The sequence below is a fragment of the Aspergillus clavatus genome, genomic scaffold, assembly GCF_000002715.2.
Source record: "Aspergillus clavatus NRRL 1 1099423829796 genomic scaffold, whole genome shotgun sequence".
Classification (NCBI taxonomy): Eukaryota; Fungi; Ascomycota; class Eurotiomycetes; order Eurotiales; family Aspergillaceae; genus Aspergillus; species Aspergillus clavatus.
This window is the reverse complement of record NW_001517103.1, coordinates 786,990-807,909: the sequence shown is the minus strand read 5'-3', so window position 1 is coordinate 807,909 and position 20,920 is coordinate 786,990. Positions and strand designations below refer to the sequence as shown.

Here is a 20,920-nt window from a genome sequence, read left to right as displayed (position 1 = left end):
ATCTTGTGGGAATATTGCGATGAACTGGGGGTGTACATATAGAATCCGGTTTAATTGATGGATTAATGACACTCCAAGGCGTAAGAATCACAAAATTGGGTCTTTTTTTTGTGGTTGTCTTCTAAAATTTGTTGTCATCCTAGTCGATATCGGCCAATCTGAACGTGCCACCGCAGCAGTGCATTGTTCCTCGTTCCCACAGCGGGGGCATCGGAACCTGGCGATGATAGCAAATCAACTGGTGTGAGATGATAATGATATGCAGAAGAAGGAGTTGATCATCCTTCTGAGGGGCCAACGCGGGCTTGGGGGAGATTGATTGCCATTATTGCTTTTGCTTTTACCGAGCAACTACAGAGTACATTCGAAGTTGAGCACTGAGATAAACTATCTCGCCTGCCAACCAACAGACTGATCCGTGAGTAGCAGTCACTGATACGCCAGACGCCAAAGCGTTGAGTATGCCTATCAGGGACGACTATTCCGATGTAAGGGAAACCACACTGCCGCTCAGTCTTGAAAGCTGCGACCCTATCTTACAATCACTCTCCTCTTCTCTTCTATGCACTGTTCTGGCCTTCGAGGTGCCGATACCTACGGCGAAGCACTGATTAGCAATTATGTATCCTCTCTTCTGAGGCTTTGTTGGATAGACTCTATCTAGACCATACATAGTAGTTATTTACAGGATGGAGATGTGGGGAAACGATGGCTTAGCTCCAAACGCCCAATTGAGTGCTGAGAAGAGATTTCACCCTCTCCACCCGCCATATTTCATGGGAAAGAACTGATATTCCAAGGCCATCGGATCGGATCTGCTAGCATAGAATCAGCATTTAGTACTTCAAAAACCCGGGGAAAGATGAATCCCCTTCGGTACCTTGCCCCTCCGCGGCCGTTCACGGGGATTTCCAGCTCCACCACCAGCGAAGAACTGGAGGAACGGATCAACTTTGCGGATTCAATAAGGCTCCATCTGCGTCTGAATGCACCGGAGTCATGTTACAGGTCGCTCCAGGCGTACACCAAAGCCTGCCAGACTCTCATGGAGCGACCAAGTGCCGCCCAGAACACACAAGCACGGGAGAGTGCCGTCGCAGAAATCAACAACTTCGAAAAATCAATAGAGAGCAAGGGACCCGCCCGTCTGTGCTTCGATTTGGCCACCAAGACCAAAATGGGCGAAGAACTCGACAACTTGCACGACATGTGGGCTTTTGCGCGCTATGAAAAGTACCTCCCGGCCAGCGTCAAGGAGGATGCCCCGTCCCATCCCTCGGCCAAGGCTGCCGATCCATGGCACAAGGCTTTCTGGAAGCCGTTCAACGGACGTCTCGAGGCCGAGGCCGAGGCATTCAACAAGGTGATTTTTGGCCAGAATGCCTTCAGCGAATGTCCGACGTACCTCCTGCTGGCGCTGCTGTGCGATCAGCACACGGTCGACTGGGACGAGACCCTCGAGCTTATTCAGTACTGCGGCCGGGAGGGCGCCGAGCTTCCCAAGGCCGATTTTACTGACTATCTGACGGCGCGCGATGTGGCTGGGCTAGCGACGAGACTGGATCGCGACGAGAACAGTATCTCCTTGTCGACGGAGTATGTCATGGGAGTGGGCACGATGCTGCTCGCCTACTTCCGGATGCATCTTCCCGAAGCTCTGTTTGAAGTCGACGGGGCCGATGTAACTGAGTGGAAGCCCAAGCAGCGCTTGTTGGATCTGATGGCACTTCAGGATGGACATGAGCAGGCGATGCGCGACTTGATTCGGGACATGTTCTACGAGATGGTCCTCGGCGGGTCCGATGACGAGGAAGAGGGAGAGTTTGATGATGATGTGGACATGGACGACGAGAATGCGCTGGAGGATTTTAGGAATCTGGGTATTAGAGGATGAAGTAAACCAGCCTGCCTGTTTCTGACCCAGGATGGCACAACCCTTTGAATCATCGGGGTCCCCTGTGGAAGCGAATCTTATGTCTGATACCCTTTTCTCGAGCACTACGAGCTAGAACATAACATGTATGACTTGGAATTCAGCAGCAGCCTTAAGCGATCCAATCCTATCGATCCCAACACGAACGTTACGGAGATCCAAAAGCCGACGACGGTGTCCATTCAAGGCAGCAGCTTTTCAGGACGCATTCTAGGCAGAAACACTGCACTATAAATCCCAGGTCGCTATTCATGTGGTCAACATACATACAAGAGTATTCATCCTGATCGGGATCTGAGATGACTTCCCCAAGAGTCGCCATCATTGGCGCTGGCCCAGCCGGGCTGACTCTGGGCCTTGTAGTACATAAACATGGATCTCCGCCAGAAACCAACCGACGAGGATCTAGCCAAACCGTCTGGAATGCTTGATCTCCACGAAGAGTCCGGTCTCGCAGCTATCAGAGAGTGCGGGCTATACAATGAATTCCTTCAGCTCACCGGCGACTGCGCAGAAGCACAAATCGTGGCCGATAAAGACGGTTATATAATACTCTATGCAGATGAAGGAGAGCTGAGTGAGCGCCCTGAGATCTCCCGGCACGCACTCACAAAGCTTTTGAGCTCCCAGTTACCAGCCGAGGCGATCAAATGGGGCCACAAACTCATCTCAGCGCGCTTCACAACACCAAACAGCACCAAGACGGAACTAGAGTTCGATGGCTATGGCACACAGACATTCGACCTTGTCATCGGGGCCGACGGCGCCTGGTCGCGAATCCGCACTCTTCTGTCGGACGTCAAACCGCACTATGCAGGGATGCAGAATATCACCGTCACGATCCGCCATATCACAGCCAAATATCCAGATCTCGCTGCCTTTGTCGGCCGCGGTAGCTTTGCTGCCCTTGGCCTCCGACACGGCGTCCTGTCGCAGCGTGGACCGGACGATTCGGTGCGCGTCTACATTATACTCTTTTCGGCCGACGAGCGTTTTGCTTCTGCCGCGGGATTAGCAGGCAAGCCCGCCGCGCTCGCGAAGCAGCTGATGTTAGATGATAACGCGCTGCTTGGGAGCTGGGGCCCGGTCATTAAGAAGCTGGTCGCTACGGCCTGCGATGAGGAATCGGCGGATAACCCTGCGGCAGTCCTGGATATCAAACCGCTGTACATGCTACCTATTGGTGTGTCGTGGCAGCATAAAGCTGGTGTAACAATCATCGGTGATGCAGCGCACCTAATGTGCCCGTGGGCTGGCGAGGGAGTCAACCTGGCCATGTGGGATGCGCTGTTGCTGGGTCGCGCTATTATCAAGGCGCGGACTGCTGGGCGGGACCTGGAGTCCTTCCTGCAGGCGCTGGAACCGTTGCTGAGAGAGTTTGAGCTGGATATGGTGTCGCGTGCAGGAGAAAAGGCCGAGGAGACATACAATACTGGACGGATGATGTTTGGGGAGAATGGAGCCGAGGCTCTTGCTGGATTCTTCAGATCTGCTTATGCTAGTGGGCTGGATGAAATGCAATCTCATGAATCAGCGGTACTGTATAGTGTATAATATGAAGCCTATGAACCTGTATAGAGTGGCAAGGTTGATAGACAATAGTATTCTTGGTATATAGAGTCGCTCTTCGCCTTTTCCTAATGCAGATTTGCCCTCTCATATCGCATCTCTTGCCCGCAGGGTAGATGAGGAGAACCCGTCTTGTGCAGACGAAGTAAGATATCAGTCAACAACCTCCAAGCCCCCAAACATTCTCCCAAGCCTACGACGCCTCTTAATCATCGATACCATATTCCTTCAGATCCTGGCTCATACTAGGAAGCGCATACACAGCACTTTCATTCCCCCCAAAGACCTTCAACTTCTTCTCCCCTCGGAACTCCAGGCCGATCTTCTCCAACACCCGTCGACTGCGAGAGTCATCCTTGCTGCAGAACCCAAACACCCCGTCAACGTCCAGTTCGCGACGGGCATAGTCCAACAATCCAATCGCAGCCTCTGTTGCATACCCCTTGCCGCTCTCCTCGGGCAAAGTCGCGTAGCCAATATCCGGAGCTAGGTATGCATTGGGCGGCTCGCCTTTCATCAAAGAGACGGTCCCAATCAATCTGCTCTCTGCAAGCGAGGCTCCTTCGTGTGGTTTCAAGGAGACGAGGAACATGCCGTATTTGTTCCGGTTGTAGTCTGCTAAGACGCGGTTGCGCAGAAACGCAGAGGCCTTTTCAGGTGTAGTGATGCCAGTCTTGCCACAGGACTGGATAAAATCATCGGTATTCCAGAGACGGATAAGAAAGTCACTGTGTTCCGGGTTCTCAGGCTGGAAGTATGATATATGGAGGCGTGCGGTTGGGATGCTGAATGTTGGGGAAGGCGACCAGGTATTGTCGATCGTCATGGTCTGATATGGTAGGATGGGATTTCTTTGGGCTTTAGTAGTATATTCAGTAATTCAGAGATAGATACTGAGTAATAATGGTGAAAAGAGCAGAAAGGACTTGAATAAAGTGCAGATATATCCTTAACAGGACCGGTAGAGGGGGGAAATAGAAAGATAGTGGAGGCGGGGGAGTCTCAGAACTATATAACAAAGAAAACAGGGATAGCTGCTACTAACAGATCAGTAAGCAGTAGAATATCTTATCGCCTTCGACTAGAACTAGTGGCATCGGAGTCCTAATCTTTCCATTCCGATCGCCTCAACTCGACCCTCTGTGGTTGTTATTTACTATCTTGAGGCTCGACGTTATCATACGCTAACCCTAGCACAGAAGTCACTGGCACATCAGCAGCAATCTTGTACGATTAAAATTGGGAAATCTGCTACTGTTGGACTATCTTTTGCTCGTAAATACTCCTCTGCTCTGCCTGCCACTTTGTCAAAGCTTCAAAATCAATACATTCGTGAACCACTCCCCAACCCAGTCCACCTGCTGTCAGCTCGGTGGGAGTATCGGGGGGACTGTCCGGTTCAAGAACCATAAAATCCCCACACATCACGGATAGACGGAGATATTCAATACAGTGGTCAGTGTGCTCCTTCCAGTCTGCTATCGCAGCCTCGGATTCGTTGACTGCCTGCCCCTGCCGGGACTCATACTGCCTGAATCTCATTCGAACGACGTTCTGAAAGGACGCAGTCAGTACGGATTCTCAGCAATGGTACATGATGTGTGCACATACCAGACAATGAATCTGGTGTAGATTGGACAGAACGTAGAAGCGCTCGTCGGGGGACTGCCTGTCGAATGGATCTGCAATCCCCTTGGCTAGACCGTAGGTTGATGGATTCTCGAGCCAGATCGCATCCCCTCCTAAATCAAAGTGTTACTCTCTTATCAACTGGCATTTTCAGTGATGGGAAAGATATGATGATACCCCTCGTGAGCTCCCTCCATTCCTTGTCCACACTCTCCCCGCTCCCGTAGTACCGTGAATCAGGCACATAAGGAACCTTCACCCGAGGCGCGAAAACTGCATCGGGCACTGGAGTCTTGATATCGAGTCCTCAGACAAAATGATACTTGGGGAGTACGTAGGCCGCAATGTTCGCGACAACGACACCAAGGCAGAAGGAGATCACGATGGTGGTTACTTTTGCAATAGTTCTAGGAGAGCGGCTTGGAGGATCATGGGACGGCCCTAACAGTGTGGCATCAGATTCCAGGCCCTCTTCTGAGTCTCGGGGGTTCTTCTCCGATGGCACTGAATATCTTCTCGACTTGTCGAGCGAGAAGAATGAGTAAAATTGCCCCTGTGGCATCGTTGCGACAGGGAGACTTCGGCGACCAGAGAGATCAGAGGGATGGAAGTTTTGAGAGCTCAGAAAATGGGGAAGTCAGACACAGAAGGACCTTGTCCTCCGCAGTTGAAATGACTGTCGAAGGATCTTTCGTTCCGGGAAGGAAGATCGATTTCTGACCCGTGCCGCTGGAGCTTGACATATCAGCAGTCGCCATTATACCGACATTTGGGGAGAAACTACGGTATCATGCTGGTAGTTACCGCTAGAAATATGTGAAATTTTCAAATCTACCTTTTCCCTGTCCTCTCTGGGTATAGACATAGATCGAAAATACTGTATACACACCTTCAAACTCCTCCCTAGCCGCCTTCCTACCCACGGTCTTAATGCCTCAAGACCTATAGAAACCTGATATCGCCCGTTCCACTGATTTCAACGTTACATTGCAGCAAATATCCCTTGATGGCCGCCTCGCTTTCTGCTAGCTTGCGTGATAAAACACCAAGACAACGGAGTCAGTGAATCACCTCATCCCGAATCCTGTGGGAGAGGCATTATTTTCTACATCCGTGGACGAAGGCGGACCACATTCCAGTTTGCCTTTGTTGGTGCCTTGTTCTTTCCCACCTGATCAGCGTACAGAAGCTGAGCAATGGAGCTTGGTTCCCACATCCTGAACTACCTTGTGCAGGACAAAATGCAATCCTGAGCTCGCGGAGGAGGGGGAGGGGGTTTGCGATAGCCTGTCGGACTCGACGATCAACAGGCTGTGTTGAGCTGAGAAGTCAACCAGCCCTTATGCAGCCTACAATGAGGTGATGAAGGTCGTAGATTCTCGTGCCCCAGAAAGCACAAATACCGGGATGTTCGCCTCTATTTTTGGTCTCCAACTGGCACAACTCACAATCTCAATAAGAAGTTCTTCCTCACGGCACCTCCCTCAGAAAACATATCCCCACTCAGAAAAAACTCTATCACGTAAGTTTCTTCCTTCTTGAAACTGTCAAGGTCACAAAGGTCTGACAGTTCGTCAAGCATCACGATGAAGACTACCTTTACTCTCGCCGCTTTGGCTGTTTCCTTTGCAACCCTCTCTGCTGCTGTTGCAATCCCCGCCGAGGGAGCCCAAGCAGAGCCCGCCTACGTCTGGGCCTCTGCTGCCAAACGTGACACCCAGGAGCCCGCTTATGTCTGGGCTTCTACTGGAAAGTCCACCGGAAAGCGTGACACCCAGGAACCAGCGTACGTTTGGGCTTCGACTGCCAAACGCGACACTCAGGAACCAGCGTACGTCTGGGCCTCCACCGCCAAACGTGACACTCAGGAACCAGCGTACGTCTGGGCCTCCACCGCCAAACGTGACACTCAGGAACCAGCGTATGTTTGGGCTTCGACTGCCAAACGTGACACTCAGGAACCAGCGTACGTTTGGGCTTCCACTGCCAAACGTGACACTCAGGAACCAGCGTACGTCTGGGCCTCCACTGCCAAGCGGGATGTTGCTGAGGCCGAAGTGGTCGAGCGCGAGTAAGAAATGATGTGGGTGATCTTATGAGCCAACACGATCAAAAGGACCGGGACAGGAGGGGTCTGAAAAACTCCTGTACATGTTATGCGTTAGAATGCAAAAAGATACAATTGAGCTGTCAAGTTTAAAAAAAAAATCATAGCTTCGTTCTCATGCTTCAATCAAGTAGTACTTTGCAGATCTCTTGATATTTTTTTGTATTGCCAATGGTGGTTCACCAGCATAACACTGACGGTCCTCTGTAGTCTGTCGTTGAGAGCGTGATCCGTCAAATAGTTTGAGACAGACGGGAGGAGATTAGCTGCATCATGCAATAATAGCATTGCCTCATGACTCGAGTTGGTAGTGCTGCTTGTAGTAGGCTAGACGGCAGCTTCCCTTAGTAAACATCCTTTCGTGCGTAAATGAGGCGGTTGACTGAAGGCGATAAGCCCTAGATGCAAGACAGATTGCCTCATTGAGCACTGACGGAGGGGCGAGTAACGCGGAGCAAACGAGACATATGGGTTTCGTATCTTACTCGTCGAGAGCCTGAGGTCACATTCTTTCTGAAGACTGCATAGATTTGACCCCAAGAGATAGGGTGCATTGAAAAATGCGCATTCGGGATTAGTGACTTTGGTTGAAAGTCTGGCGCGGGATCTTAGAGCAAAGAAAGAATCAAAGCAAGGGACGGGATGTCGACATATAGTAGGATGGAGAAGAGAGAAGTGAGGGGTCCGGACGCAAGGATAACTGTACACCCCAGATTCCAAGAGACCCATTAGGATAGAGGGGTCTGCAGTAGTGCTGTACTGCATTCATAGTACTCACTACTCCCTGCCGGCGCTGGTACCCACAACTGCCCCTCCCAGAAGCTCCAACGAAGATAGGTAATGCTATGTCGGCTTAAGCTTAAGGTTTGGCTACGGATTAGTACAGGGATATCGGAGTACGCTTGTGTAGTCTGAACAAAATACAAGCGGGTGGTAGTCCCGGATAGTAGGTACGCGGAACGATCAGCATTGGTTTGTTTGTCTAAGCACTCTAACGAGCATAGATAGTATTTTGTAATCTCAAATCTACCTCTGCCACGTCTCATTGTACTTCCTTTCCTGGTCAATCTGGAACTGTCTCAGACGTTCGAAGTTGATGCAGTCGTGCTCGACTCCCCAGCCCGTCACGGAAGTAGCATGTCCCTTGCCCACCTTGATAGGACTTGATCCTTCAATGATGAGATCTCCACCGCACGAGATTGCTTGTCGGAGGTATTCGAAGCAATGAAGCACATGGACGTTCCATTTGAAAGCGTCGTGCTCAATATCGAGGTTGACCCCATTGCGAGCTTGCCAGAACTGGAATCGGATCATGTTCTGTATCGTGTCATGACATTCACAATAATTAGAGGTCTTCAAAGACAAATTGCCCGAGAGTTTTTGTACCTACCAGACAATGCAGTTGATGTAGGATAGATATGACATAGAAATCCTGCTGCGGCGGATCTGTTTCATTTGGGTGGTCAAAGGGAGCAACAATCCCCTGTGGTAGATTCCATTTTGCTGGATCTTCTATCCAGACAGCGTCATGTCCTAGGCGAGAGTTGTCAATCACTGCAAGTTCTGTTCTCTATTCTCTCCGGGGTAAGTACCTGCTACCAGCGCATCCCAGTGGTGGTCAACCTCCATTGAGTTGCCAATGTATCGATCATCTGGTTGGAAGACCTTCTTCACCGGTTCAAAAACGTCCTTGGGAATGGGAGTAAATGTATAGACATGTAACGGGCCATCACTGCTCTTCATGGACTTCCAGAATGAAACCGCGGTCACTGCCCACCCAACGGAGAGGAAAAGTACGAGACAGGGTAGAAGAAGATATCTCGGCTGCTTGTAGTTTACCCTTGCCACGGGGGCCTGGTCATGCTCTTCGTCGCTCCCTTGTACCGCGTGGTAGGTGGACTCGGATTTGTGTGTTTTGAAGATTGCCATGTTGTGAGTTGCGAGACTCGAGGACTTGTGGAAAGGAATGAGAAAGAGTAGCTGAGATGGGCTGGGAAGACCACCAGACAGAAGTGTTCTGGGATAATGGCCTCATACCCTCTGTATCTCGGAGCAGCGAGATTATACTGCTACATTATTAATCCTGCGTCGCAGAACATGTCAATCGAAAGCTCGTCTTGGACAGCCCCTCTAGCCTCTAGGTCGACAGATCCATTTGACGCATGCCTTGGTATTGTATAACATCGGTGGCTAGAATTTGTATTTTTCGAAGGAGATTCCCCCATACACTAATTACCTAAAATCCACATACACATGCATGCAGTCGGAATTCCTATGCCGCTTACAGCCTCATTGAGGATATTTTCGGCTTAGTGACGACTCGTTGCTTTCAAACGCAAGGTTGTCGAATAAGGTTGCCTCGTTCTCTTGCAGATAAACGACGGAACTGATTGCAAGGCGAAGTTGCTGATTCAAAGTCCGTTTGGTTGCCTATCTTCAGAGCAGATGATGGCCAAGGCATTTCCTTACTTGGCACGCTTGCTGAAAATAGAGCACGTTAAGTAAGGCCTTGGGAACAGATGCTTTACAAAACCGGACCAGATCTTCAAATTACCATGAAATTGCGTAGTACATTGTACTCAAGTGACCCTGAACTTTTTTTGTTTTTCAAGAAAATCACAAAAACAAACTCAATGGTGATGCCCAGTCCCTTGTTCCTCGTCAAAGTCATTGCGGTGACCCGGTGTATGGGTGACCTTTCCGCCAGTGTATCCTGAATGTACTTTGTCTGAGCGATGCTCGTATGCCCAGGAAAAGACTTTCTCAAAGTCCCGACACTGATGAATAGCGCCCATTCCATTGATGCCCACTTGTGTCAGAGGCTCAAAGGTTGCGTCGGCATGGCATATCAATGCCTGTCGGATGTAGTCGAGGCAGTGGTCTCGGTGGAAGGCAATCTCGTTAGGAGGGTAATCGACCACGGATTCTGGGTAGTAGGCAAAGCGAAGGAAGTTCTGCAGTGGTTAGACTCTTTAGATATGTCTATTGGCAGGCATCGTATCTTGAAAATTGACTCACAAGACAGTGAAGCTGATGAAATACCGAGACTCCATACACAAGCATTGTGTCAGGATTGTTTGGCGCAGGCAATGAAGCCGGGAGATTCTTCGCCAACTCGATAGGAACTTCCACAATTCCATCTCCCGCTAGTAGAAATCAGCCCAAGTCGTCCTTCGGCAGACTCAGAGGATGTTAGACTTACGAGGAGACAGTCGCTGCCACATCTCGTTTGTCTCGTTAGATGGCGGACCGCCGAAGTACGAGTGTGGTTGAAAGGTCACCCGGCTGTCGTATCGCACTGGAGAAGTCGTAGTCCGGTTAATTCAATGCCATAGCTTACTCTATGGAAGGTGCATGTTCTCACAGTCAGGCTCGAATTGCTCTGCCCAAGAGGGCTTATGAACGGACGGACAGTCCTGCTTCACCGAAACACTCTTGACAAACAATGTGATGCTCGCAATGAATAGTGCCGTGTTGGCAAAGATAACGCTCCATTTGATCCAGTCTTGCCACCTTCTGGACGGCCCAGCGTACTCTCTGAGTCTCCCCGAAGGCGCATACTGTCCGGAAAAGCCATCCTCGTGGTGTTGAAGTAGAGTGGAGGATGACTCTCTAGAGTTCTTGTCGTAATCTCGGTCAGAGTGTTGCAGGACCATGATTATAGAACACAACAGTGTTTGAGTTCAGTCAAATCCGCAGTTGTCTGGTGAGTATATGATATGCTTTTTATTGAAACTCGAGTGGCCATGTGTGAGAAATGTGTGAGAAATGATGTTCATAATATACTACTACCCAGGAAACTGGACGAGCAGTGCGTATGGATGATTGAAATTTACCAAGAGTAATTTTATTTTACGCCTCTCGAACCACTCACTTCTTCTAGGCAATTCTTGCATTGGAGAATTTATACGGTATTATTCTCCAAAGGGTCTCAGCCTTCATGCCTCGCTTTTTCCTTATTTATTTTTTCTTTCTTCTCAATGATACTCCCAGAATGGATGAGGGGCTAAGCTCAGACATCTGCGTATATATGGATAAGCTTGGATTGTCCCATCTCTGCTTGACAACCTCGTCCTGAATATCCGATCTCTTGATCTCGTACGTCTTTTTTTTATTCTATACTCAGGCCACAATGAGTACGGAGCGGACAAAGGGAGACGCTCCCACAGAGCCAAAGACCAAAAGCATTCGCTGGGGAGTTGCTGCGGCTCTAATCAGTCTTCTGAGCATTGCCGCAGTGAAACTGGATCCCGAACTCTTCAAGAGCTCGCTAGAGACAATCCAGTTTCCCCTGACCAGCATCTCAGAAGTCTTCAGTAAGATGCAGAATGAGAGCAGAACCTTTGAAGCCATGTACAAACAGTATTCGATTCAGTGTCCGGCTCAGAAGTACCAAACACATATATTCACGACAGATCCTTTGATAGTCTACATCGAGGATTATCTCAGCCACGACGAGACTGTATATCTGCAGCACCTGGCGTTAGTAGCCCTCCCCTCCAGAGATCGGCGAAACATACTGACGTTCATACCAGTGAATCTCGCTTCATGGAGTCCCCAGTCTCAAAGGGCTATAGACTTGACGAGTACGACACTTCGATCCGGTCCTCACAGTCTGCAGTTCTCCCTCGTGACCCTGTTGTTGCCTGTATCGAGCAGCGTACTATGGACTTCCAAGGCTTCCAATCTCTCAACCGTTTGGAAGACCTGCAGGTTGTCAAGTACGGCATCAACGACCAGTTCCGACCACACTTTGACTGGTTCGGCGGGATGGAGAACCCGCGCGTGTCCACTATCTTTGCATACCTGGAATGCGATGGCTGTGTCGGTGGCTCGACCCAGTTTCCGCACTATCGAGGCTCGTTCCCGGCGCACTGGTGCCGGTTCATTGACTGCGAAGATAACGAGGACAACCGGCAAGCGGGTGGTGTCGGGTTCAAGGTCCTCCGTGGCAATGCGGTCTTCTGGCGAAATCTGTATGAGAATGGGACCGGGCATCCTGGTGTCTGGCATGCAGGAATGCCGGTTCGACAGGGTAAGAAGTACGGATTGAACATTTTCACGAGGAGGGATAACATCTTTGAGGAGAGTAACAATGCTCAGGAGAGTTCTTAACGGCGAATTTCGGCAAAATGATCTTGAAAACCTGATGCAAGAAGATCATTGCTAACGATGTTGCTCCATAGATATTATTATCAGCATTGTTGAAGATGGACAGATGAACGACGAGCATATTTAGCTAGCAACTAGAGAAACCAGCGGCGATCGCACGTTAGTGTACAGAGCAGAGTCAATCCCGTCTCTCATATTATTATTGATTTTGTCACTGTCAGCTGTCAGCACGCTAGTCTAAAAAAATTTCACAGTTGACTCTCGAGAGTTGATGCCTTCCAACCCCTCAACTAAGAAGACCTTCTCCAGGCGTAAATTCTACCTCAAACCATACAAAATGGATCTCCTCCCCAGTCAAAGTGTTCGAGTAATCCTCGCTGATCCTCTCCCCGTGCTCAAGACTCCTCAGCTGGTTCTGCGTCCCATGGTTAACTCGGACGTCGAGGATCTCTTCGCCATCCGCTCAAGACCTGAAATTGCGGCAATGAAGTATGTATTCTCTACCTTCGGTCAGCTACTTCGGCCTAACATATCCTAGCCATCCCAAAACGCCCCACCAGTCCATCCAAGATACCCGGGAATGGATGGCGTCAAAGATCTTCACCGAGGGTCCCGAAGACATCCTTGGCGGTAGTTTCGCCTATGCAATTATCGAACGAGGATGCTCAGGAACTGCCTCGGAAGCATCGCCAAGTGATGGACGAGTAATCGGAGCAGTCTATCTGAATGAACTCGTTCCCTGTCCAGAAATCGGGTACTGCATTCAGCCCGAATACTGGGGTAAGGGATACGCTACCGAGGCCTTGGGGAAGTTTCTCGAGGCGTGGTGGGCATTACCTCGTCGAGAGCAACAGAGCTCCGGGAATGGTGAAGAGGTCGAGAAGATCTTTGCCATCTGTGAGAAGCCGAATATTGGCTCCGTCAAGGTGCTGAAGAAGTGTGGGTTTAAGGTATTTAGAGAGGCGAGATATGAGCAGGATGAGCTGCTGCTTTGTGGATTAGAAAAGCCCCGGGTTTGATGAATAAATGACCTCTCTATATGAAGGGTTGATGATGCTAAGTTTCAAACTGTTATAATGCGCAGACATGTCTAGAATTCCAATCACAAAGATTAGGTCTGCATGGAATTGAAGCAAATTCAGGGCCGTTTTCTACAATTCCGAAGAGCAAGCCTTCGAATCCTGAACGTCTCTGGGTCCAGAAACACCGATTAAAAGCCTATAGGCGGTCCACGCAGGCTGGGTGAACAAGAAGCCACGTTTAGCTACAAAGAATCGGCGCCTGGCTTGCAGCATATCGTTGGCAAGGGCAGTGGGCGTCTTAATTGGAGGAACTGTTGCGAGGAGTCATCTCGCAAGTACATATTCCTGGATCCAGCTCGGAAGCCTATGGATCATAGCCGCATCGCCATAGGATGAGGGGACCACGGCCTGACCTCCATTCCCCCTGATTAGCTGCTTCACCACAGCCTCGGAAACCTTTTGGGGGGTCATAATGGGCTGTCCAAACTGCGCATGGTATTCGATAAGGTCTTGGATCGAAAGGGTCTGAACCCACAGCGGATGAACGACACTAATCACTCATGGTTAGATCTTCCGTCTCCATTCTTTGACACCAGCAGCATCACGTTCACATTAAGGGTGTGGGAGATGGTGGGATAGCTAAAGTCTATTAAATTCACCTCGGCATGAAACATGGAGAAACCTGTCACTCATTAGATGGTCTCATTCTGTGGGCTTTTTGGAAGGCCCTCAACTATAAGATCACTGTCTTTCTTCTCCGCCAGGATCCTGTCAAGCGAAAGGTGTGTTAAGCAGATTCCAAGCATGGAATGGGACATGCGAAGGAATGACACTGATGTCATGGTGGTGTTTTGTTTCTAAAACATTCCCCTGGACTTTATCTTGACCAGGATCTGTTTACCATAGCTGTTGCTCATGGTGCACCTTCGTTTGAGGACATTGAAATTCTTGTGGGTGCTGGCAATGCCTTACATAGTGTGGATATGCTTTCTCTTGCCTTTTTCATATGTATGCCTCATCTTAACACAGGGTCTTAAAACAGTGCATGCTGGTCAATCTATATACAGCAAGCAACATCTACATTCCTTCTATGTTTCCCCTATTTCCACATACCGACAAAACTGATCCCTAAGTAGCTCTACTTGCTCTTGAGCCATAACAGCTGTAGTATAGAACAGGGTAACCTTAAGCCCCTGTCTATTGGGCTTGATAAGCACCCACAGTTGCTCCGGTCGAAACTCCACGGGTATGATGTCTAATTAGACTGGTGTGCCAGAGAAAGTCGCTGTCTGGTTCTCCTTAATATTCTAGTACTAGAAAACGGAGCCATATGTTGTGTTTGCTGAACAGTTTGTGCACGAGCGCATAATATGTGACAGCACGGTGGATTCAAACAGCATCTCATTGAGCTGTTACTGCTGGATAGAGGCCAGGACCTCGTGGTGGGGGGAGTATCCTTAGTCACACTGAGGGTGGCTCCTCTTCCGGAGATGAGGCGACTGAAAACAACATTGGATAGATGTGTTGAGAGGAATGTGATTCATGGGCACGTAGACAAATGGTGCCATGGCCGACGGCAACTTACTCTTAAGTCAACTGCTTAACTCTGAGTGATCATAATATGGGAAGGAACTCAGGTCAAGGGCATGAAACCTATTGTCAGGGCCCTCATCCGCATCCGCCACTGTAGCAGGACAGACAAACACCACCAACACTGAATAATTACCTCCATTGACTAGCAGCACCTGTTGCACATGGTACTCGACCTCTTCCAGCTTAATTCACTGGCCAAGGGTCTTGGCCTGGGCATCCTTTCGGCTAATGAAGTGCAAACCCCCAACCGCATCATACCCAATAAGATCAATCAATCAATCAATCAAGATTCTATTAACCTGTTAGAGCCTATCTATTGGAATAACTAGCTATGCAGGCATGTTGCTAGTTAAAGTAGGAATCTAGTATCTATACACCTGAATCTTATAACTATAAAGAAGATATAAGAAATATTAATAAAAATAAATATTACTATAACTAAAGTAGCCTACTACTAAGCTATATATCTTCCCCTATATTATCCTCTTACTACCTATATCTAATACCTATCCTACTCTGATCTATATAGTTACTTTTATTTTATATAATTCTATATCTAGAGAGACCCCCCCCCTAGGTAGACTGTTCATCCCAACCTAGAGGAATCCTTTGGTTTTAATTCAGCAGTTATTTGGATTCAAACTACTGTTAATCTATAGGTTTATACTCTATAACTAGTTATAGCCTAAGATTATATTATACTCTTAGATATCTAATATCTATAGGTATATAAGGCCTATTTACTATCTAATTTATGGTAGTACCTTTTACTTATTAATTAGCACTTATTATTATCTTATTAAGTAGTTAGATCTTTAGTGAAGAGGTCTTTAAGAGGTAAGAAGCTATTATAGCATCCCTAGTATAGGTATCTAATATTTTAGGATAAAAATTAGATTCTATAATGAGTGCTTAGGTAATTAACTCAGCGCTGTGTCTACCTGGGTAGGTACCCTTGAATCCACCCCGACTCCTTTCTCCTCTGAACTTTGCTTTACCACCTTAGCCTACGCGCCCGAGCTGCCCCGGGCCTCTTCTGCGCTCAACTTCATGATGCAGCGAGCCGCGCGAAACTCTTGGACTGTTTGTATCCGAAGTGCTCACAGGGGCTTCACTAAGTCTCTACCCTCCACTTCTTGCTGTCGCCGAATGTCCCTACGGTCTAGTCCAAGAGCCACGGCTGTGCCGCATCAAACAGTTCTGTCGTCGCCGCAGTGGACGTGCACCCCGAGAGTGTTTCCCACCTCAGGATTCAAGTTGCTTGACCAGTCCATCGAGCTTGAGGAGGAGACACTGCCAAATTACCAACCTGAGAAATACTACCCAGTCAACCAGGGTGAGGTATTCAATGATCGGTATCAAACACTTGCCAAAATAGGGTACGGAGTAACCTCAACAGTTTGGCTTGCGAAAGACTTGATGTAGGTGCGGTGGGTTCTCTTCAGTCTAACTAGATGTTGGTGATTCTAATAGCATGCTTTAAACCAGTGCATCAACATAAGTTGTCTTAAAAGTTTATGTAACAGGCCAAAATCAGGACCATGAGCGAGAGCTGCACATCTACAAGCACATGAATTTAGTGGAAACAAAACATCCTGGCAGAAACTTCATTCGCAAACTCCTCGACCATTTTTATATCCAAGGCCCTCATGGCCGTCACATCTGCCTTGTTCATGAGCCTCTTGGAATGAGTGCAGATGTTCTGGTGAAGATGTCTCCTGGGCATGTAATGACCCTTGATGATATGAAGCCTGGTATCCGACAGCTACTTATCGCATTGGATTTCCTGCATTCAGATTGTCATATCATCCATACTGGTAATGCTTAATCCGCTTGAAGACCTTATATTATAGGCCTAACGCTGTCACAGATCTTCAGCTGAAGAACCTACTACTTCCCGGACCAGAGACAAGCTATCTTTCCCGATTCGAAGAAGCTGAAGTTACAGACCCATCACCTAGAAAGATGCTTCAAGACCGAATAATCTACAAGACTTTAGGTTTCGTTCCAAGAGGTGGGCTGCCAATTCTCGCTGATTTTGGGGAAGCTCGATTGAGCGATGAGGAGCACGATGATGATATCATGCCAAACGTTTATAGAGCTCCTGAAGTGATTTTGAGGTCGAGCTGGGGTTACAAGGTGGATATATGGAATGTTGCCATGGTCGTGAGTGGAAATATTCTAACTTTTGCTTAGCAAGAAAATGCTGATATTTTGGTATATTTAGGCCTGGGACATCGTCAGCCCGCGCACCCTTATCAATGGCAAAAACTCAAATGGCGTATTTGATGACCGGGTCCATATGGCAGAACTGGTTGCCGTGCTAGGCCCTCCGCCACCTGAATTCCGGGAACAGAGACACCTCAGTTCGGTCTTCTGGGATGAGTTGGGCAACTGGAAGGAAGTAGCCCCAATTCCAGATATTACCCTTGAGAGCCTGGCCGAGAAGGTTGAAGGGGAAGACAAAGAAGGGTTTTTACGGTGGCTCCGGATGGCCTTGCAGTGGAATCCCGAGGACCGGCCGACGGCTTTGGAACTCTTATACGACGAGTGGCTGATGAAGGGGCTAGGGGAGTGAGGGCAGGATAAGCAAGTAGTGCAGCTGAACAAAAGAAACATGACAGTTATACTATCCTGAAAAATTCTGCGTGTGGGATAGAGGAATATGGCACCCTACCAGATGCTCCAATATACCCAGAATATTGGCAACAAGAACACACAAAGAATCTCTATATGTACCATACTCAACCGGCGCATAATTATTCCAAGGCTACGGAATAGGGTCTGAGCGGGTCGAAGTATCTGCACCGTCGTCCAGGTTGTCTGTCAAGGTGCAGGTCCAGATAGAACAGATAGATTAGGAGCTAACGAAATGGGCATGCTACAGTCAGGCTATCCTCAGGTACATAGACAGGATGTAGCTTGCAGAGCTACAAACAAGGGCGGAAATCAACATGAGGTTGTGGTCACAGGGGGTCATGTGTGGGAGCGGCCATACTGTGGCCATGCACTGTGACATTGTCCAGGTTGTTGAGAGTACAGCATCCCAGTTTAATCTAAATAGATAGATCCTTATACCTTAACCTACCTATGTGGTTATGGTTAGGTTATGGTGAAGGTATAGCAGTTAGGTTGTGCCACTCTACAGCCAACTATAAGCCCAAGAGAAATAAGTTAAACTAAGTGTCCTACTCCTTTTAATATTTCTGTTTCATCCTTTAGCAGCTGTTTGGCTTTGAGCCCCAGCTTTCCCTCCACCAAACTTGAGCGAAATGTATTTTACCCCATCGGACGACCGAGAGGAAACACAGTTCGCCAGCTGGCTAGTTTCTGGGATCTTCCTCTATTCTTGAATTGGTTGAAACAGTCAAGCAGAACATCCAAACTCCTCTGGTTGTTGAAGGTTAAAAGCAAGCTTTGAAATCTTGACGACGGCCAAACTCTCGAAGAGGCTGAAGTATTCTGTTGAAAATCCTTACTGAGCATCTCCCATAAATGGATCTTACCATCTTGCAACAGTAGTATGATGGTATTTCGCCGATCACTTCTTCCACAAGCAGTGGATGAGCTCGCAGTTGAGCAAAAGAATACCATCTCAGCAAAGACGCTGTATATATTTTGATTCTCGAGATGGCCACAAAAGCTATGTCTTCTTACTAACTCTGGAGGTACTATTGCTCTTGCTCATTCCAAGTGGCATCCAGAGGTGGCTCGTAGAGGAATTGTATAAGGAACACCACTGAGCTATCAACGTGTCCAGACAACTTGCATGGTAAGTGGTTGGAGGAGCTACATCATGCATCGGAGCAGTATGCTGAGATCAAACAAACACTATCTTTAATAGAGAAGACTATTTTCTGGTCAGATGTTGATGTCCATGGCATCTGTCCAGAGTGTCGCGCCGTACAGAGAGAATCGATGGAGTTTGAGCCCGACTGGGAACAGCGCACCGTCACTGTAGAAGTACAACTGTGAGCTCCATTATCGTATATGTCATGAACTGCAGGTTTGATAGTATATACATCACCATCACCCATTATAATCCAACTCGACCACAAGCCTGACAGGCCCCGGCTTCAAACTTCCTCCTATGCCATCAATAGCGGCCTCAGCTGCAGTATAAGCATTCACCACACTCGCCGCATTAGTCGTGACGGATGAGCACTTTTCTCCCGTATAATCACAGATCCTCATCCCCTGTACCGGCATCTTCGCATTCTGCGCCTGGATCGCCGATACATCCCACCCGGACCATCCACCATTCCCCGAGTTGCCAAAATCAAACTCTCCCCACGTGCACGCATAACCTCCAAACGCATCCGTGGGCAGGGAGCGCCCCTCTGCAGCGCCCCATGCGCCTTGGGAGTCTGCGTCAAACGCGACATACATCGCTGTCCCCGGGGGAAGGGTCAAGGTCAGCGCCGAGTGCCCATACCATCCGCCCATCTTGCCGTCGGGGCCGATCTTGTTCCAGAAGACGACTGTCCACTCCCTTGTGCTGCTCCCTCTGATCTGGACAACGTATTGGTACTGCCAAGCAGAGTCCTCGCTAATCTGGATGATGTTGCTGCCCCACGGGTTCCCGACATTACCGCTGTAATCGATACCGGAGCCTGAAGGCCGGGTGCGCTCGCCGAAGCCGGCCGTACGGTATACTCCGTTGGAGGGGATCATGATCCAGCTGGCCTGCTCCCCGGAAGTACTCCTTGCAGCAACTCTGCTCGTTCTAGGTACCGTCCTTGTTCTTACTGGAAGGACATCGAGGGGCCGAGAGCTATCAATATAGGCCCTTGTGGTACGCTGACTCTTGGAGACAGTGTTGTGCACTGTGGCGGATTCCATGTGGATTTCAGGTTGCATATCTGGGCTCTTGGGGACATTTTCAAGTCCTCTAGCTCTCAATCTAGCCTTCAAAACCGGTTGGTGATGATGAATATGGACATGATCACGCATGTCATGCTTTCGAGCCAGTGCCGAGCCAGCAGCGATGGCGATAAAAAGGAGCGACTCCCACTTCATCCTAGGTGCGCAATATCTGTGAGGCTGATGCCAGCTGAAAGGAGTGACGAATGAGGACGCTCTCGAGGAGCTTAAGGAATGATTTTGGGTTTAGGAACCAATGTTCAAAGTGTGAATACGAAAGAACGGCAGTCTAGAGTCGACTATTGATTGTCTTATACAGAGTGACTGGAAGTTTGAAGACATGAAGACACACGATAATCATCCTGAGTAAAGAACGTTCATATTGAAGAAGAAAGGATTTTCATCATGTTTGTGGTTCAGCTGGCAGAAAGACATCTGGGGTAACCACATAGCAGAAGCAGAGCCCACGCGAGCAAGCAAGACGACTGATATAAGTAGCCTAGAAGATCATAATCCTTAAAATTGATTACTGCTGATTGTTGGCGTTCCAAGTTCCATCCAGGTACTAACATGCCACCCTTCCTCTATGCGCAATGTCCCTTGCATTGTCAGCATTCTCCCCCATTCTAGACCACGGATGCCAGCGATGAACAATGTTTAGATCCTGTTTACCACATGGAGCAGTGAGATGGTGTCACTATGATTCGCAGAATAGCCACTTGGCCAAGGTGGTACCATGCTTTGGCTTGCCATGGCGTTGTCGAGAGGTTTTCATTCTTTATACCCAGCATGGGTAGACTCGATCTCGATAGAAAGGTTAAGTCAGGATTGTAATTCCGAATAGAAACCTTCGAGGGCATATGCAGGATACCTTGTCCTTGTGATTCCTGTCTATTGTTGGGTTTTTAGAGGGTTCGCGCGGTGCATCAAATATTCGACGATGGACGTCAACATTTGGGCCACATTGCGATATCACTATCCGGTGTTTTCGCCCTTCCCCCCAAATAACCAGAGACATGAGAAGTCAAGTACCAATTTCTGGTTGTGCTTCAAAAGGAGGCTCCAAAATAAATGGACCCAAATCTGCTAAAC

General features: G+C 48.7%; 10 protein-coding genes across 10 annotated transcripts, besides 3 other annotated features; 6 read left to right on the top strand and 4 right to left on the bottom strand.

Moving 5' to 3' along the window:
- Positions 1–862: 862 nt before the first annotated feature.
- Positions 863–1,894, top strand: ACLA_063350 (uncharacterized protein; the record flags this gene model as incomplete). The annotated part of the gene is made up of 1 exon (XM_001273793.1): positions 863–1,894. One exon carries the CDS (start codon positions 863–865, stop codon positions 1,892–1,894), a length of 1,032 nt encoding a protein of 343 aa, XP_001273794.1.
- A 411-nt stretch (positions 1,895–2,305) lies between these two features.
- ACLA_063340 (FAD-dependent oxidoreductase) lies at positions 2,306–3,487 on the top strand (the record flags this gene model as incomplete). The annotated part of the gene is made up of 1 exon (XM_001273792.1): positions 2,306–3,487. One exon carries the CDS (start codon positions 2,306–2,308, stop codon positions 3,485–3,487), a length of 1,182 nt encoding a protein of 393 aa, XP_001273793.1.
- A 220-nt stretch (positions 3,488–3,707) lies between these two features.
- ACLA_063330 (GNAT family N-acetyltransferase) lies at positions 3,708–4,328 on the bottom strand (the record flags this gene model as incomplete). Its single annotated transcript, XM_001273791.1, has 1 exon — positions 3,708–4,328. One exon carries the CDS (start codon positions 4,326–4,328, stop codon positions 3,708–3,710), a length of 621 nt encoding a protein of 206 aa, XP_001273792.1.
- Positions 4,329–6,717: 2,389 nt separating this feature from the next.
- ACLA_063320 (uncharacterized protein) lies at positions 6,718–7,206 on the top strand (the record flags this gene model as incomplete). The annotated part of the gene is made up of 1 exon (XM_001273790.1): positions 6,718–7,206. One exon carries the CDS (start codon positions 6,718–6,720, stop codon positions 7,204–7,206), a length of 489 nt encoding a protein of 162 aa, XP_001273791.1.
- Positions 6,899–7,166: a microsatellite.
- A 1,058-nt stretch (positions 7,207–8,264) lies between the features above and the next one.
- Positions 8,265–9,167, bottom strand: ACLA_063310 (oxidase ustYa family protein; the record flags this gene model as incomplete). The annotated part of the gene is made up of 3 exons (XM_001273789.1): positions 8,265–8,555; positions 8,629–8,771; positions 8,831–9,167. The coding sequence occupies 3 exons, from the start codon at positions 9,165–9,167 to the stop codon at positions 8,265–8,267; spliced, it is 771 nt and encodes a 256-aa protein (XP_001273790.1).
- Positions 9,168–9,868: 701 nt separating this feature from the next.
- ACLA_063300 (oxidase ustYa family protein) lies at positions 9,869–10,894 on the bottom strand (the record flags this gene model as incomplete). Its single annotated transcript, XM_001273788.1, has 4 exons — positions 9,869–10,192; positions 10,257–10,384; positions 10,441–10,536; positions 10,603–10,894. 4 exons carry the CDS (start codon positions 10,892–10,894, stop codon positions 9,869–9,871), a joined length of 840 nt encoding a protein of 279 aa, XP_001273789.1.
- A 91-nt stretch (positions 10,895–10,985) lies between these two features.
- Positions 10,986–11,009: a microsatellite.
- A 361-nt stretch (positions 11,010–11,370) lies between these two features.
- ACLA_063290 (putative 2OG-Fe(II) oxygenase family oxidoreductase) lies at positions 11,371–12,353 on the top strand (the record flags this gene model as incomplete). Its single annotated transcript, XM_001273787.1, has 2 exons — positions 11,371–11,720; positions 11,774–12,353. 2 exons carry the CDS (start codon positions 11,371–11,373, stop codon positions 12,351–12,353), a joined length of 930 nt encoding a protein of 309 aa, XP_001273788.1.
- A 334-nt stretch (positions 12,354–12,687) lies between these two features.
- Positions 12,688–13,369, top strand: ACLA_063280 (GNAT family N-acetyltransferase; the record flags this gene model as incomplete). Its single annotated transcript, XM_001273786.1, has 2 exons — positions 12,688–12,839; positions 12,889–13,369. 2 exons carry the CDS (start codon positions 12,688–12,690, stop codon positions 13,367–13,369), a joined length of 633 nt encoding a protein of 210 aa, XP_001273787.1.
- Positions 13,370–15,231: 1,862 nt separating this feature from the next.
- Positions 15,232–15,252: a microsatellite.
- An 862-nt stretch (positions 15,253–16,114) lies between these two features.
- ACLA_063270 (putative protein kinase) lies at positions 16,115–17,543 on the top strand (the record flags this gene model as incomplete). Its single annotated transcript, XM_001273785.1, has 4 exons — positions 16,115–16,301; positions 16,492–16,782; positions 16,836–17,131; positions 17,193–17,543. 4 exons carry the CDS (start codon positions 16,115–16,117, stop codon positions 17,541–17,543), a joined length of 1,125 nt encoding a protein of 374 aa, XP_001273786.1.
- Positions 17,544–18,994: 1,451 nt separating this feature from the next.
- On the bottom strand, positions 18,995–19,984 carry ACLA_063260 (putative allergen Asp F4-like; the record flags this gene model as incomplete). Its single annotated transcript, XM_001273784.1, has 1 exon — positions 18,995–19,984. The coding sequence occupies one exon, from the start codon at positions 19,982–19,984 to the stop codon at positions 18,995–18,997; it is 990 nt and encodes a 329-aa protein (XP_001273785.1).
- Between the last annotated feature and the right edge of the window lie 936 nt (positions 19,985–20,920).